At 47.2% G+C, this 15,865-nt stretch overlaps 1 protein-coding gene and 1 long non-coding RNA gene across 3 annotated transcripts in view; one reads left to right on the top strand and one right to left on the bottom strand.

The window, feature by feature from the left end:
* The window catches only part of ATG2B (autophagy related 2B), a 109,134-nt gene that overhangs the window by 82,293 nt on the left and 10,976 nt on the right, over positions 1-15,865 (bottom strand). For both annotated transcript variants that reach the window (XM_083165953.1, XM_083165954.1), the window contains exons 4-11: positions 15,265-15,408; positions 13,545-13,647; positions 13,293-13,455; positions 12,321-12,500; positions 10,421-10,517; positions 8,040-8,222; positions 6,385-6,539; positions 5,339-5,441 (exon numbers count right to left, since the gene is read on the bottom strand). In XM_083165953.1, the coding sequence (XP_083022079.1) occupies positions 5,339-5,441; positions 6,385-6,539; positions 8,040-8,222; positions 10,421-10,517; positions 12,321-12,500; positions 13,293-13,455; positions 13,545-13,647; positions 15,265-15,408 (1,128 nt within the window). The remainder of the gene's footprint in view (positions 1-5,338; positions 5,442-6,384; positions 6,540-8,039; positions 8,223-10,420; positions 10,518-12,320; positions 12,501-13,292; positions 13,456-13,544; positions 13,648-15,264; positions 15,409-15,865) is intronic.
* LOC146049431 (uncharacterized) lies at positions 434-2,122 on the top strand. Its single transcript, XR_014466130.1, has 3 exons — positions 434-531; positions 1,378-1,492; positions 1,960-2,122. It is a non-coding gene; the product is annotated as an uncharacterized LOC146049431 (long non-coding RNA).

Raw genomic sequence — 15,865 nt, 5'->3', positions numbered from 1 at the left:
TTTGTGTGTCCCCATGAAAATGCTGGGTATTCCCATGGCTATGCGGGTTGGCCGATGCCTGCCGGCTGGTGTCACATGACTGACTTTTATTAGCGAAGGCAGGAGAAATCATTAGATGAATCCTGGTCTGTAGTGATCTGTGCGCTCACACTAACCTTGCGATTTCCTGTCGCACAGAGCTGATTGCGGTTCTTTCCGTGGCAGCATTGATCAGGTCACAGAGACCGGCCAAGTAGGAGAGATGGAGGACGAGACCTTTGTAGGAGGTATGGGGGTCATACGGCCACTGCGTAGTCCAGCCAGCAGCAGCAGAGCCGTCACGCTGGAGGTAAGTGTGCGTTTCCCCAGTCATACTTCATGCTGTGTGTAACACATAGTGACCATTGGGAAGGTCATACTGACATCTCCATCTCTCTTACAGATGGAGAATGAGGAGCTGCGGATGCAGCTAGCGGAGCTCCGGCAGGTGTGCAGCAGGGCAGCTGAGCCTCTATATGGCGTTATCTCATGGCTGAGTGATAAGCTGAGAAGGTATTCTGTTCTGTCATGTAATAATGCATCCGTGGGGGGGAGGGGGGGGTTACCTATAGGCTGCTTTACCTGATGGGCTCCCTCTGCTTGTGCGCATTAGGTGATGGCCGGGTAAGTGTAATACAGCTCCCAGGTCACACACCTGGAAGTAAGGAAGGGCTGTCCCGGGGGTTTATTACATGCCAGTATATGCGAGACTGGGGGCGGTAACACAGTATGGGCCTGATACAGAGATGATTGCAAATGCTAAATCCTAAATGGGTAAAACCATGTTGTACTGCAGATGGGGCAGGTGTAACATGTGCAGAGAGTTAGATTTGGGTGAGTTATTTTGTTTCTGTGCAGGGTAACTACTGGCTGCTTTATTGTTACACTGCAATTTAGATTTCAGTCTGAACACACCCCACCCAAATCTTAAGCCCTGTACACATGGGGCAACGGGAGCCGGTGGTGCTGAGCGTGGTGCTTAAGCAAGATCGCTCAGTACACATCACGGTACACCCTGGGGGGGCATACACACTGAGGGATCCCTGCTCCATTTCTAACTGATCTAGTCAGATCGCTTAGAGATGGGTCTGAAATCGCCTCTTGTGCATGCCCCTTAACTCTCTGCACACATTACATCTGCCACACCTACAGCGCAGCGTGGTTTTGACCATTTAAGAAAAAAATTATATTTGCAATCAACTGAATCAGGCCCAATATGTGATAAGGACACATCCTGCCCATACACATTACTAGGAAATCATTTGTCTGGGTGTAACACAATATAAAGACCTTAGATTTCTGCACCACGCGTAATTTCCTCCCTATGGGTCTATAATCAGCTCCCACTCATTATCTTAGCCTGACGAAGAGGAATGAGATTGTGGAGACAACAGCCGCGCAGGAGATAGAGGAGGCAGCGCTCAGCGAGATCACTGCGGAGGAGATCCCCGAGGAGCAGATCACTGAGATGCAGGTTAGTGATACTGAGAATGATCCCATTGCCTGCACACAACATAGTCACTGTATCGCTCAGAGGATTCACATAATTCCCAATAACACTACCGATTGCCACACACTGCAGCGCTGCGCCATCTGTCTCCAGGGTAGGGTATCACTGTGCAGCCCCTGGTATACAGGATACAAACACCCAGGACAGGCTGACGTGACCTAACCAAGGGTAGGCCTTATACCAGTAGTCAGTGTAAGTCAGCTGTAGCCACAATACAGTAACATGTGCCGATGAAAGGATCCAGAAACTGGCGTTCTCCTCCTCTGGTGTAATGCCCACAAGGCAGGGATGCAGCAGCGATGTAACCTTACTCACTGTCCTTCCCACCACATTATCACACCACCCCACATACTACCACCACTCCATACCTGTATGGCCATAATGACATAATGTACCGTCTCCCTCCCCTTATCTCTGTGCCTGTATTACAGGCTGCATGCCTGATTGCCCCAAGCACCAGGGGGTATCGGAGTCTCCCTTGGCACATCTTTGGGCAACTCTACCAGAGAAGAGTCCTCATGTTCTGCAGGCTGAGGAGAACCGCTCCCAGGGACCCTGGCATAGAGCGCAATACCGCCCCCCTCCGTGCTGAACAGCTACAGGTAATTATATACAGGGAGCCATTGGCACACAAGTCTTCTGCAGTACTAATCCCATTATTAAGGTTTGATGCCCGGATTGTGTGGAACCTCAAGTATCTTATATACAGCACAGGAAATATGTCTGATGAATGAATGGAGGTAAACTGTGAAGGTGAAATGACTTTTTGGTTGTGATCACATCTTTGTTTTGGAGCAGACAGATATCGGCAACCTGAAGCTGGTTCTGGAGCAGGGTAGAGACGCCTCAGGGGCTGCCGCCCTTATGGAAGAGGCCCAAATAAAATCCCAGAGGGAACTGGAAGAGCTCCGATCGGAGCTAGAGAAAGAGAGAGCAGAGAAGGGGAAGATGGCGGCACTGATGGAGGAGAGTGACCGCAAGGTGCAGGCAATGGAGGAGGAGCTCAGGAAGGCCAAAGCCACCCAGAAGGCCCACAACAAGCTGCAGAAGCAGTTCTGCAAGTTGGTGAAGCGACTGAAGCAGAAAGACGTAGAGATGGAAGGGTTAGAGAACAAGATGGCGGAGCTCAGGGCGCAAATCAAAGGCGCTGACGCCAAATAAAAACATGTCTACACGACTGGACTGCACACTGCAGTATTACCATCATTCCAGCATAATTATCATATCTATACAACTAATCTCATACCAGTATAACTAATTATATTCCTGCCCCCTGGGGCCAATTATAGCATATAATACTCACACTGTGTAACTGGTTTATTACTGTGGAGTTTGTGTTTTATTCATGCGGTTCCCTCAGTCTCACATCCTCTCTCACTGGTATAAATATATTTAGATGCTAATATCCAGTAACCATGACAACATCATCCATGTGCAAATGGGGTGTGGTATGCCGGGCTAAAAGCCGGGATACTGAAGGTCAGTGTCCCGACTGACGGTGCTCCGACAGGGTGGCAAGCACAGAGAAGCCCCGCTCCCTGCACTTGCCACAGGATCTGTTCTCCCTCTATGGGGGTCGTGGACCCCCACGAGGGAGAATAGCCCCCGTCACTCGGGATTCTTACTGTTTGGCATTAAACAGTCAGAATTCCGATGCCGGTCTACTGACCGTCGGAATTGCGACTGTCAGGAGGTCATCCGGCACCCGTGCAAATGACATATAACAGACGGACTACTGAAGGGTAATTACTATCCCAGAGATACCTTGACAGAAAAGCAGGTACTCTTTACCTAGCACGGCGCCCATCGCGGGCATTGAATGCACTAAAAAATCGGGTGCGACGCGACCAACGCGATGCCCGCGATTTCCCATAGGGACCAATGTTAAATTTCTCAATTGACCCGATTTTTCTGTTCAATGCCTCAATTGACACGATTTTTCCATAGGAATCAATATTAAATGGGCCACAGAGGCCAAATAGCCACCCTGAAGTGTGAAATGGCCCCCACAATTGTTAACGCCACCCCACGATCAACGTCAACCCGAAGCGTGGCGAGCGCAGCGAGCCCGCGAGGGGCGGCGGTACGCGTCCTACGACCTTTTCATACCCCCACTATCCACGTCGGCGTGGAGTTGAGAATAGAATAGTGTGGCGAGCGCAGCGAGCCAGAAGCGTGGCGAGCCCCGCGAGGGGACGAGGGTACCTGTGAAGCCCGCGAAGGGACGCGTTTACCTGTGAAGGTATACGCGTCCGCTCGCCACGCTTCGGGCTCGGTGGCTCGCTGCGCTTGCCACACTATTCTATTCTCAATTCCACGCCGACATGGATAGTGGGGGTATGAAAAGGTCGTAGGACGCGTACCGCCGCCCCTCGCGGGCTCGCTGCGCTCGCCACGCTTCGGGTTGACGTTGATCGTGGGGTGGCGTTAACAATTGTGGGGGCCATTTCACACTTCAGGGTGCCTATTTGGCCTCTGTGGGCCATTTAACATTGTTTCCTATGTTGTCATGTTGTCAATTGAGGCATTGAACAGTAAAATCGGGTCAATTGAGAAATTTAACATTGGTCCCTATGTACGGGCAGCACGGATGGTGTAATGGTTAGCATTACTGCCTCACAGCACTGAGGTCATGGGTTCGATCCCCACCATGGCTCTAACTGTGTGGAGTTTGTATATTCTCCCCGTGCTTGCGTGGGTTTCCTCCGGGTACTCCGGTTTCCTCCCACAATCCAAAAATATACAGGTAGGTTAATTGGCTTCCAACAATATTAACCCTAGATTGTCTGTGTGTGCATGTACATGTGGTAGGGAATATAGATTGTAAGCTCCACTGGGGCAGGGACTGATGTGATTGTTCAAATATTCTCTGTAAAGCGCTGCGGAATCTGTGTGCGCTATATAAGAAACTGTTAATAAATAAATAAATAAATAAATGGGAAATCGCGGGCATCGCGTCGCACCCGATTTTTAGTGCATTCAATGGCCGCGATGCCCGCGATTTTTTTACCTGCGATACCCACGATCAAAATCGTGGGCGCCGTGCTAGGTAAAGAGTACCGAAAAGCATTTTAGTACAAGCAATATCATGGTCACTGATGTACAGGGTGGGGGCTTTTTGGAAATAAGGAGGGGGCAGGGCAAGTGGGGCACTCCTGAAGATGGGTGATTTGTGGTGGTGCCAAGCCTCTTCCGACACAGATTACCTGGTCCCGTATTAGCTGTTCTGGCGGTCGATCTGAGCGAGTTTCGATGCTGTCAACATCATGACCGATGGTCGCGATAGTGATAGGATCTACACGCATTCCTCAAAACGTGAAGTCTAAATTAATTTCAGTTTCAATTAACGTCACCGTGACCATTTCTACATGGCGGTCCTGGACCCTGCCGAACACATCTTCTCTCTCTGCCCTCAGGATAGGAAATGGTCTCCATTTTTACCTATCCCTACTTATGGTCATCTGCTCAACAATTTGTGTGTCTTCTTTACAGTATGTGCACTGTGGGGTAAATATAACAGGGATCAGGTTTATGAAAGCCAAGAGATTTAAACGAGAAAGGCGGTCAACTTAAAGCACCAATGCCCAAGCAAGGTAAAATGTAAGAGATTTTACCTTACTAAACATTGCCGCTTTAAAGTCTGTTAACTCGCCGATATATCGTGACTTTCAGAGCTGATCAACCTGTGATGTTTGCAGACATTTCAAAATATTTGGGTTTTTTTTGTAAATGTTTTGTTCCTCCCCATTCTGTGCCTGAATAGTGGTAATGCCACAGAGCAAACATTATACATAACTAGATGTGACTTACAGGTTCGCCTTAAGCAGTTTTGGTTCGGGCTGGGTTTGAAAGAAGCTCCTCGCGCGGCTGTCTCTTCCAGTCTCAGGTGATCTTGATAGTCACCCCACGTGGTCTGCAAATAAAAACACAAAGCAAAACGCTGATACAAGTCTGTATGAAATATGGCAGAGGCATCCGAAATCGTGTAATCGCTGCCAGTACAAGAAAAAGCACCTGCTAAACTAGACCTGCTCAGGCTACAAGCAGTTACGTTCCCTTCCCTTTTACACGGTTCACCCTTTGAGTGCCAAGTGAATTTGTGAAAATAGGTGTGACAACTGCCCAGAAAATATTTTTACTCATCATAATGACCTGTAATGTTACCCTTATATAGGAAATATCATTTTTTTTTTTTAAACACAATATTTTTATTTGAATTTATATAACAAATAAGGGTGACGCTGGCATTTTTAGCAGATATTTTGCCCAAATCTCTCACAGCGATTTTGGCACGTAAAGGGTTTACCATAAATCTAGACAGGCGGCAACTCCAAAGCTTGCACTGAGTTTCGGTATGTGAAAAACGTATTTCAGAACATCGGTCCCAAAATTGAACATAACTCTGAATGACCGATTATTCCACTGTCCTATGCTCTTTTTTATGCATTATGTTTATTAAATGGTAGCGATATAGCGATTTCCCTATTGGTTGAACTAGCGCCACTCTTTTCTTGTGTTTCTATGGGATTGGCCATCCCATTTTAAGTGGTTTCTTGGTGGTACACCCTTTAGCAGCACCCAGTTATCAATACCTCGGTATTCCTTTGCAAATGACATTCTTAAGCCTATGTCTGTCCACCAATACTGTATTGCGCTTGCACACCCACTGCTAGTGCAAGGGGTGGGAAGTGTAGGACACATGCACTTCTAAATACGGATGCATTATTGTGTGCAGCCAATCTTACACCCAGTTACATCTTTTTTTTTTTTTTTCAATGGTCAGATGCACTAACAAGGATATAGATCACCTGTATTATCAAACTAGTACTGTAAGAGCAAAAACCATCTGGACTTACCACAGCCCCCCCTTGTGGTGACCCAATAGGAGAAGTCATATAGGTGCTGCTGAGTGACAGGTCTAAATCCACTGTCGGTGGCTCTCCAAGCGGGGGGAGAGAAGAGAGGCTGTGGGACATGTCCATATCGGCCATGGAGAAGAAGACTTCCTCATCTAAATGGGGAGGAAGCTGGTTTTAAAAAATCTGCGGGATCATAACATAGAACAGGTAAGAAGAATAGAAAGACAAGAACAACATGAGAGGGACAATACTGCCTGGTCTCCTTGCTGGAGGTAAGCTGAGCAGTACTTTGAGCAAAGTTGCCACTAAAGGTGGAACTGAATTTGCAGGGGGTTTGCTTTACAGAGTCGGCAGTGTCTACGGCAGGAGTGGCCAAACCAATCCTCGAGATCTACCAACGGTCCACGTTTTCCAGATCACCTAGCTGGTGCACAGGTGCAGTCATTACTAACTGTCACATTTTCAAACCTGCTGCATTCATTCCTATTATAGATCCACAGGTGGCCTGAGATACATGACCTGGTGGTAGATCTTGAGGACAGATTTGACCACCCCTGGTCTAGGTTGACCCCAAAGGGATGATGTGGAAAAGGTCAACATACTGAAAATAGTCGACGCATGAAAATGCTGACATAAGTTTTTGGTGGGGGTAAATTTTTATCATGCAGCAATTTTATCTTGTATCTGCTGGAGCTTGGAGGTGACATCGTCACTAGGAGCCCCAGGTCCGGCATTCCCGTTCACACTGCTCTGTAACTCGAACTGGGTTCTTTTCACACTGATCTGCGACCCAGGTAAAACCTGGCAATACATAGGGAGGAAGCAGCGGCGGGACACAGAAGCAATATTTAGGCAAATGTAGGATGCGCTGCCCATGTCGGAGGGCCGATGTCGCACTCTGCATTCTGTGCCAAATGACCAATAGACACTAGCGGAGAAATATAATAGCATGGTCGCTGAACTCTGAGGTTTTTACTTTTTAAAAAGGGCAAGTCACTTACATGGCATGATTCAGTTTTCTGGCAGTAGCCACTGAGCCAACTCCATGATCTGTACCGATTCAGACCTGATCGCACAGCTGCAAATTCACACACCGGGAATGATTATAGATACACCGCACATGCGCAAGGCCATCCTGCAATGAACAACTGCAACTAGTCCTGTTTGCTGGCCGTTCGCAAAAGTGACTGACAGGGAGTGGGAGTGCGGGGGTGGACACCGAGCGGTTTTTGGGAGTGGTAAGAAAAACGCAGGCGTGCCTAGAAAACCACAGAGAGCATGGGGAAAAATGCAGGCGTGCCAAACCGGCTTAGGGGAGGGTGTGTGATGTCAGCCTCAGCCCGGATGTGCCCGTTTTTCATCGCAGCGCTGAGTATGTCTCAGGCTACACGGCACCTGTGATAACTTGTGCCCTATGTAAAAAGTATTAGATGGTGAGCCCGTTACGAAGGATCTTGGACATATTCGCACAGGTGCGTCTGGATGTGCACCCGTACACATCCATTAACACAGCAGGTGCATTAATTCCCAAGCCGGGATTTCATTGGAGTAGGGTGGCGGCTTAAATGATTGCTGGCTGCTGAGAATTCGCAGCTGTGCGATCAGGTCTGAATCGGGCTCATTATTCCAGACAAACCTACAGCGGTCCTTACCATGGCTAGAGGGGGTCTTTGCCGTATCGCTCTCATAGAAGCTGTGATCTGCAGACACCCCCCCTGACATTTCCTCCTTTTTCAGATACCGTTTTAACTCCATCTGGAGGCGAAACTCGTCCTCTTGCTGCATTGGGCGACTCTTCCGGTCTTTCCTGGACATCCCTGTCCGGACGGAGGTCTCTGAAAGTATCAGACGAATGTATAAGTATATAACAAAGGAATTAGATCTGCAATTCGCTGCCACGCTATGTATGCGAAGGCGCGCCCACTGTATACGTGCAAATAGCCCACTATGATCGCATTATTAAATTGTATAGCAGGGGAATGGAGGCAGCAGGAAGCCACAGACTGAGAGTTATATAGTGGGAAGAGCAGGGTACTCCAGGCAGCACAGAGTATATCAGGAGATGGGAGATGTGTCAGTGAGGACAGGGCTGCATGTGACAGGGGCAGTGACATGATGTGAGGAGGTGAATGGAGGCAGCAGGAAGCCACAGACTGAGAGTTATATAGTGGGAGGAGCAGGGTAATCCAGGCAGCACAGAGTATATCAGGAGATGGGTGATGTATCAGTGAGGACAGGGCTGCATGTGACAGGGGCAGTTATATGATGTGAGGAGGTGAATGGAGGCAGCAGGAAGCCACAGACTGAGAGTTATATAGTGGAAGGGGCAGGGTCCCCAGCAGCACAGAGTATGTCAGGAGATGAGGAATGTGATACTGAGGACATGGCTGCATGTGACAGGGGCAGTGACATGATGTGAGGAGGTGAATGGAGGCAGCAGGAAGCCACGGACTGAGAGTTATATAGTGGTAGGAGCAGGGTCCCCAGCAGCACAGAGTATATCAGGAGATGAGGGATGTGTCAGTGAGGACAGGGCTGCATGTGACAGGGGCAGTGACATGATGTGAGGAGGGGAATGGCGGTAGTAGGAAGCCACGGACAGAGAGTTATATAGTGGGAGGAGCAGGGTCCCCAGCAGCACAGAGTATATCAGGAGATGAGGGATGTGTCAGGGAGGACAGGGCTGCATGTGACAGGGGCAGTGACATGATGTGAGGAGGGGAATGGCGGCAGCAGGAAGCCACGGACAGAGAGTTATATAGTGGGAGGAGCAGGGTCCCCAGCAGCACAGAGTATATCAGGAGATGAGTGATGTGTCAGTGAAGACAGGGCTGCATGTGACAGGGTCAGTGACATGATGTGAGGAGGGGAATGGAGGCATCAGGAAGCCACAGACTGAGATTTATATAGTGGAAGGGGCAGGGTCCCCAGCAGCACAGCGTATGTCAGGAGATGAGGGATGTGACACTGAGGACAGGGCTGCATGTGACAGGGGCAGTTACATGATGTGAGGTGGGGAATGGCGGTAGCAGGAAGCCACGGACAGAGAGTTATAGAGTGGGAGGAGCAGGGTCCCCAGCAGCACATAGTATATCAGGACATGAGGGATGTGTCACTGAGGACAGGGCTGCATGTGACAGAGGCAGTGACATGATGTGAGGAGGGAAATGGAGGCAGCAGGAAGCCACAGCCTGAGAGTTATAGAATTGGAGGAGCGGGGTCTGCAGCAGCACAGAGTATATCAGGAGATGAGTTATATGTGAGAATTTCTATTTTCGCACGTAGGTGCATATTGCCGAGGAGGGAACAGGAGGAACCCTCTCCCGGTAAGTTTTGCACAACGGAGACCACAGGCTACAGCAACTAACTTCATCTTCAGATGGTGTTCGCTACCATGGCCAAACTTGGTAAAGACGGCAGCTGGAAATGGAGGGACTGCGGCAGATATGGAGAGATCTGCTGTGGTCCATCCAATGTACATTAGGGTTATAAATAATACTATTGGGTATCAAATACTGAATTAACAATTACAAATAAGCCCCAAAGAGCATTAAATCACTCTCGCTTACAAATAGCTTACAACAGTGGTAACAATACGTTATACAGACAGCCCGACCTCTTGCACATTACTGTAACCTTTACATTAGTTTCAGTTTATTATTTCAGTGTATTATATATGCTTTTATAGAGAAGAACTGCTTTCATAAATTAGATAAAGACATTTATTCGAAGAATAATGCAAGCTTATTTTAGAACGGCATAAAAAAATAAATGATGCTACAAAAAAATGCGCTTAAATTTAAATAAAATTATACACATTTTGCATAAAATCACATTAAGGCGCATACATTAATGTTTAAAAAAAATATAATACATTTTAGATAGAAGGCCATTAACCAATCAGATGTTTTGGGAAGGGTCAATTAAAGGACAGGGCTGAAAGAACAATGTCAGTGGGTGATTTATCAAACAGCCCTGAGCGCGGCCTGAGCACCCACAGAACACATGCAGCGCGAGCGCAGCTTTCCTTTACCTGGCCCGGCAACTGCCGACAGCAAATCCAGCAAGAGATGAACTTGTCTCGGAGAAAGGAAGACGTGAAAGGAATCGATGCGCCCGTCCACATCAAGCTGAAGGAAGTCAGAAGGCTGGTATAGTTACTGAAGGAACACGCACACTCACAAATCATCATGGGCCAAAACTTAGCTCCGGCCTCCAGCGAGGCCAGAGTCCTGAATACCCGAATCTACATGGACCGTGTCTACACAATGCATTGATGAATGGTTCCGATGAACGATCAAAAAGTGGCTCATTCAGTGCAGCCAGGAAATAACCATATACTGTAAATACATTACTGCAATTGAGGAAGTCAGATATTATGGTTTGGTAGAGTTTGTTGTCACTCGGATAAACTGGTCATAGGATGACCAGAACTAATACAAGAAAGGGGCATTGCGATTATTAGCAATGGGCGCAATTTGCCAGCAATGTGTGGCCGCAAACAGCACAGATCTGCTTTTCCTTTGCAGCAGGGGACGGTGCGGTTACTGCAATGCAATTCTCGGCAGTCTGGGCTTCATCGCACACGTGGAGAACTGCATCACCGAGAATTGCAGCAGCCCTGTTTACTCATTGGCCCTTATTCAGATCTGATTGCAGTACAAATTTGTTTGGAAAATGGGCAAAACCATGTAAGATAAGAAGATAAGATAAGAATGCTTTATTGTTATTAACAATACACTACAACGAATGCACTGTCAACAAAACTTCACACAAGAACCTGCACAGAAGAAAAACACTAAGAGCAATTCTCATGTCATTTTACAGCATTTAGCAAGCGAACAGCAGTAGGAAAAAAGCTATTTACCTGTAACATGCGCGTTGTGCGTGCCGGGACACTACGGAACCGTTTTTGTGATGGCAAAATATCAAAAACCTTGTGTTTTGGATGACTAGGATCTGCTAAAATACAATTTGCTTTCTTTAGCAATCTATGTTTGTGTAATCCATGGGCGCATGGTAAAGACACCCCAATAATTTTACCTGCAATTTTTATCACACGATCTAACGCGGTCCGCTCATCCACGGTGCAGCTCCCAAACCAAACTACGATCCCATACGTTAAGACACTCTCCACTATGTGCACTGCTGGTGGGGTAGATGTAACATGTGCAAAGAGAGTTACATTTGGGTGGTGTGTGTTGAAACTGAAATCTAAATTGCAGTGTAAAAATAATGCAGCCAGTATTTACCCTGCACAGAAACAAAATAACTCACACAAATCAAACTCTCTCTGCACATGTTACATCTGGCCCACCTGCAGTGAACATGGTTTTGCCCATTTTCCAAACAAATTTGTACTGAGATCCGATCTGAATAAAGGCCATTATCCCAACATTTACATTCCACACATTTGACAGGCGCATGATTCAGACATTCATGCAAATGCAATTTTCTTGGCTTCGCAACTGCTATCAGCAAGTGAAGCTTCCAAGAGACACCCGTCCCAAACTCCTTTGCAACTGTGTACACAGACGCTGCCTATACACGAGAAACAAGGAACATTGGGCTAAAGGGTACCCCTATGGCTTCTGCACAGTCTGGACCCGGCAGTAGCGACGCAGGTGCCAGGTGTTTGTACATTAGGGCTTGCAACTGACATCGGATACACACCCCGAAAACAGCCAAGACACACCTGTGTTTTTTCTGCCACTCCCCGCTAACACCCCAAATGGTCACTTTCTGCAAATAAATCCGCATTTGCAGCAGCACCATGGCACATGCACAATGCAAATGCAGCTACGTGCACAGTTTGATGATTATTGATCCCTTCCGTGGAACAATGGCTTTGCTTCCATCTCAAGATTTTCTAATCACATTCCACTAGTTTTGTCACTCTAACTCACCTAGGAGAAAGCATGCGTGGAACTGACCTTTGCCCCTGGAAGGACTTCGTTCTGTTTTAGGATGAGTCCCAGCTCAATTCTCCCGACCAGCGCTGCAATCTGCACGGGCTCTGACGGGGTGACTTCAGTTACACTTCTAGTGAACTGTGGATGTGGCTCAAACACCGGTTTGGGGTTCCAGCTGGGTGACAGTTTGGGCTCAGTTTCCTGGCAAAAAACAAAATCAAAAACACCAAAAAGTTAAGTTTCAATAACAGAATTTGTAAATCTATACCGTGTCCATTATAACTGTTATCAATATATTTTGAGGTCATACAAATTCAATTCAGTTAATATTGCCCTTAAACACACATTAAAGATCAGTGTACAGTATTCGCTAACATAAAAATCGTGTCCCGCAGTCTACGATGTTTTATGGATTGCCAATGAATATCACTACTACAGTTATTCTCTGTAACTTTTCTCCCACCGTTGATTGCAATCCACACACAGCACTTATGTCAGTATAGCCATGTGATTATTTACAACTGCATATGTCCAAAAATGTGTCAATGGCGCATGCTTGGGCAGTGACTGAGGCGCATAGAAAAGCATGCTAAAATGGGCTGTTCTGCAAGCATGTTATGGGAATATCGTGGGTGTGTCATTGCTACAGATTGCGTTCCCAGATACACAGCCGCAAGCATAGGAGGCCGCGGTCAGATGGAGACATTACACATGCTGTAGGGCTGGTGCAATTTCAGATGGTGGCGCCAATCTGTATTATAAATGGGAATTGAAATGAGAATATGATAAAAGAACCACTTTGCCCATCTTGTCTGCCCTAAACACAAGTACAATCACACACACTTACACACCAAAGACGGGTACACACTAGACGATTCGCTCCATGAATTATATAGTCAACGATTATGCTATCAAGTGAGTAGGACGGGATCAAGGGATAAAAACGCTCAAAAGAGGCTACAAAAAATAAACAAGGATCTGACTTTTTATTACCCCTTTTGTTGTTGAACAAACAGGGGAGGATTTTGCAGATGCTGGGAACTCATCCCAGAAGAAGGAAACTCCATTTAGTTCGAGAACCTTGTGAGCAAACGCAGAAGGCCGATGCACGTTAATACCCGACTGCTCGTCCACCGTCTCGTCAGAGTACACAGTCCTGCAGGAGAAACACACACGGAGCCGGTCAGACAGGTGTCTTCCCCCATCGGACCACAAATCCACCCGTCCAGACACGGCGGCTCTTACCTGCTGATTCGTATTTCAAGTGCGGTTCCAGTTTTAGAGTTTTCTGGTAGATTTTCTATTCTGAATACAGTGTCAATAAATGTGACTCGGACACGTCTCAGAACTGCGACATAGAAATGACAACATAAATTATTAATAGTGAAAACTACAGTACAATAGAACATTTTTGCATCTCTTGGTGTATACTGGTGACACAAAGCGGTGTAGTGTAGTGACTTTATATTTAAATTTGTGCCTTGGGGGTATGCAATCTGCCACCGCTATTTCCGACGTGGGAAATAGCGGCGGCTCCCTATTCAATGCTGTCTTTACTGACAGCATTGAAGTGGGATCACGGCAGAACAGGCCTGACTTTAGAAGCTGTCGTGCCCGTTCTGCTGATAACGGCTGTGGATTGTCGCGATCCCGGCCGCAGATCGCCAATCCACAACCGGTTTCACGGCCACGCCCTTTGCGCCGAACGGCAGGCGGGACATTGAATCCCGCCTGTCATTCTGCGGTCGATCAGACCACAAACGGGCCAGGATCACGGATGTCGGCGGTTATCGACAGCCGTGATCCCAGACTGCACTGCAGATGCAGCAAAACACCACACAATCTGCGCCAGAGACGCCGGGCTGCCAGTAACTGAACAAGGAATTAATTTATATACGTAAAAAGCCCACACGACACACAACGGAACTTGGGGCCCAATTCAGACTGATCGCCGCGACCAGCATTCAGTTAAGCCCCGCTAGAGTGAAATCTCGCCTCGCGAATTAATGTGCTCGCAGTGCGAAAGGATGTCTACAGTATGGCTACAAATCTATTTGCAGCCATGTGAATATGTTTAAAACCCACCATAACAGGATCACCATCGAATGATTATTGTACTGGGCACCAGTCATAGCAGGATTAGAGTAGCCCTGGACAAAGGCATATCCGGCCTGAAGCTGACATCACACACCCTCCCCTACAATGCTCAGGCACGCCTGCCGTTTCCCCGGATACCCCCAGCGTTTTCCTAGCCACGCCTGCATTTTTCTTGGCACTCCAATACCCACAGACATCTACATCCTGCCAATGGTTTGCGTATACAAAAAGTAGCAAAACATAATCGCAGGATGGCCTTGCGAATAAGTACTACGGGCCGTACGCATGAGCAGCGTATCGATAATTGACCACCATGCAAATTCCGGCCATACGATCAGGTCTGAATTACCCCACTAAATGTGGAAAAAAGTTGCAGGGGCTGCATATTTGTAGTTTGTACAGAGCTTCAGGCTCAGTCACACATGGGCTATCAGCTCAAAGGACTCAGTGCAGACTCGTACTGCAGTTTTGTAGCTTCTGGTTGTTTCATTGTGCAACTTAACTGCACAGTCAAACAAAAAAGATGCTTGGTACAAGCAAAGTCATATGGGACTCATGTCTGTTTGGGGAACAATCTACAAGACAATGAGGGTTCATCGGCAAAGTGCAACATACCTTTTGCAGTGTAAGTCACCATTTAATTGATTTGACTGTGAAATCTATTTGGAGTTTATTCATGAACTGATATTATTTACAGTCGCTGACATATTACTTTATTGCTGTTTTCTATCATTTTGCTTTGCTCGAATACTGCTCTTGATCTACATCTAAATGCTCTCATCTCTTCTACGTCACTAGAGCCAGAGGTTATCCAGGCGTGTTCTAGAGCTTCAGAATGGGTAGCGGATACATCAAATCTAGCGCTTACCGGTTTCTATGGTTTCGGCAAACTTCTCCAGCCCCTCAAACGGTTGGGACGACTCTTGGTCATCGGTTTGGCTCAGACACTCCCTGGCCAGCTGCATGCTGCTCGTCATAAAGCTTGACCAGTACATCGGCTCAGCGGCTGAACCTGCGCAAATCACATAAAGAGATATAATTGCAAAAACCACCTCAGGACTCCTCATAAGAAGCATATCAGGATCAGAAGTCAACAGATGAAGAGGAGCACTGAATTAGGTCTAAAATTGTCACACTATTGCATTTATGGGCATTGTACTGTTGTCTGTTAGTTAGCCCAGCAGTGAGTTGAGCCGCTGAACTGATTTTTAGTTAGTTAGCTCAGCAGTGAGTTGTGCCGCTGAGCTGATTTTTAGTTAGTTAGCTCAGCAGTGAGTTGTGCCGCTGAGCTGATTTTTCGTTAGCCCAGCAGTGAGTTGAGCTGCTGAGCTGATTTTTAGTTAGCCCAGCAGTGAGTTGAGCCGCTGAGCTGATTTTTAGTTAGCCCTACAGTGAGTGTAGCCGCTGAACTGATTTGAAGTTAGTTAGCTCAGCAGTGAGTTGAGCCGCTGAACTGATTTTTAGTTAGC

This window comes from Crinia signifera, chromosome 12 (assembly GCF_055691185.1).
Source record: "Crinia signifera chromosome 12, ASM5569118v1, whole genome shotgun sequence".
In the NCBI taxonomy this organism is placed as follows: domain Eukaryota; kingdom Metazoa; phylum Chordata; class Amphibia; order Anura; family Myobatrachidae; genus Crinia; species Crinia signifera.
The sequence above is the reverse complement of the archived record's forward strand: the minus strand, read 5'-3'. Positions and strand labels throughout refer to the sequence as shown.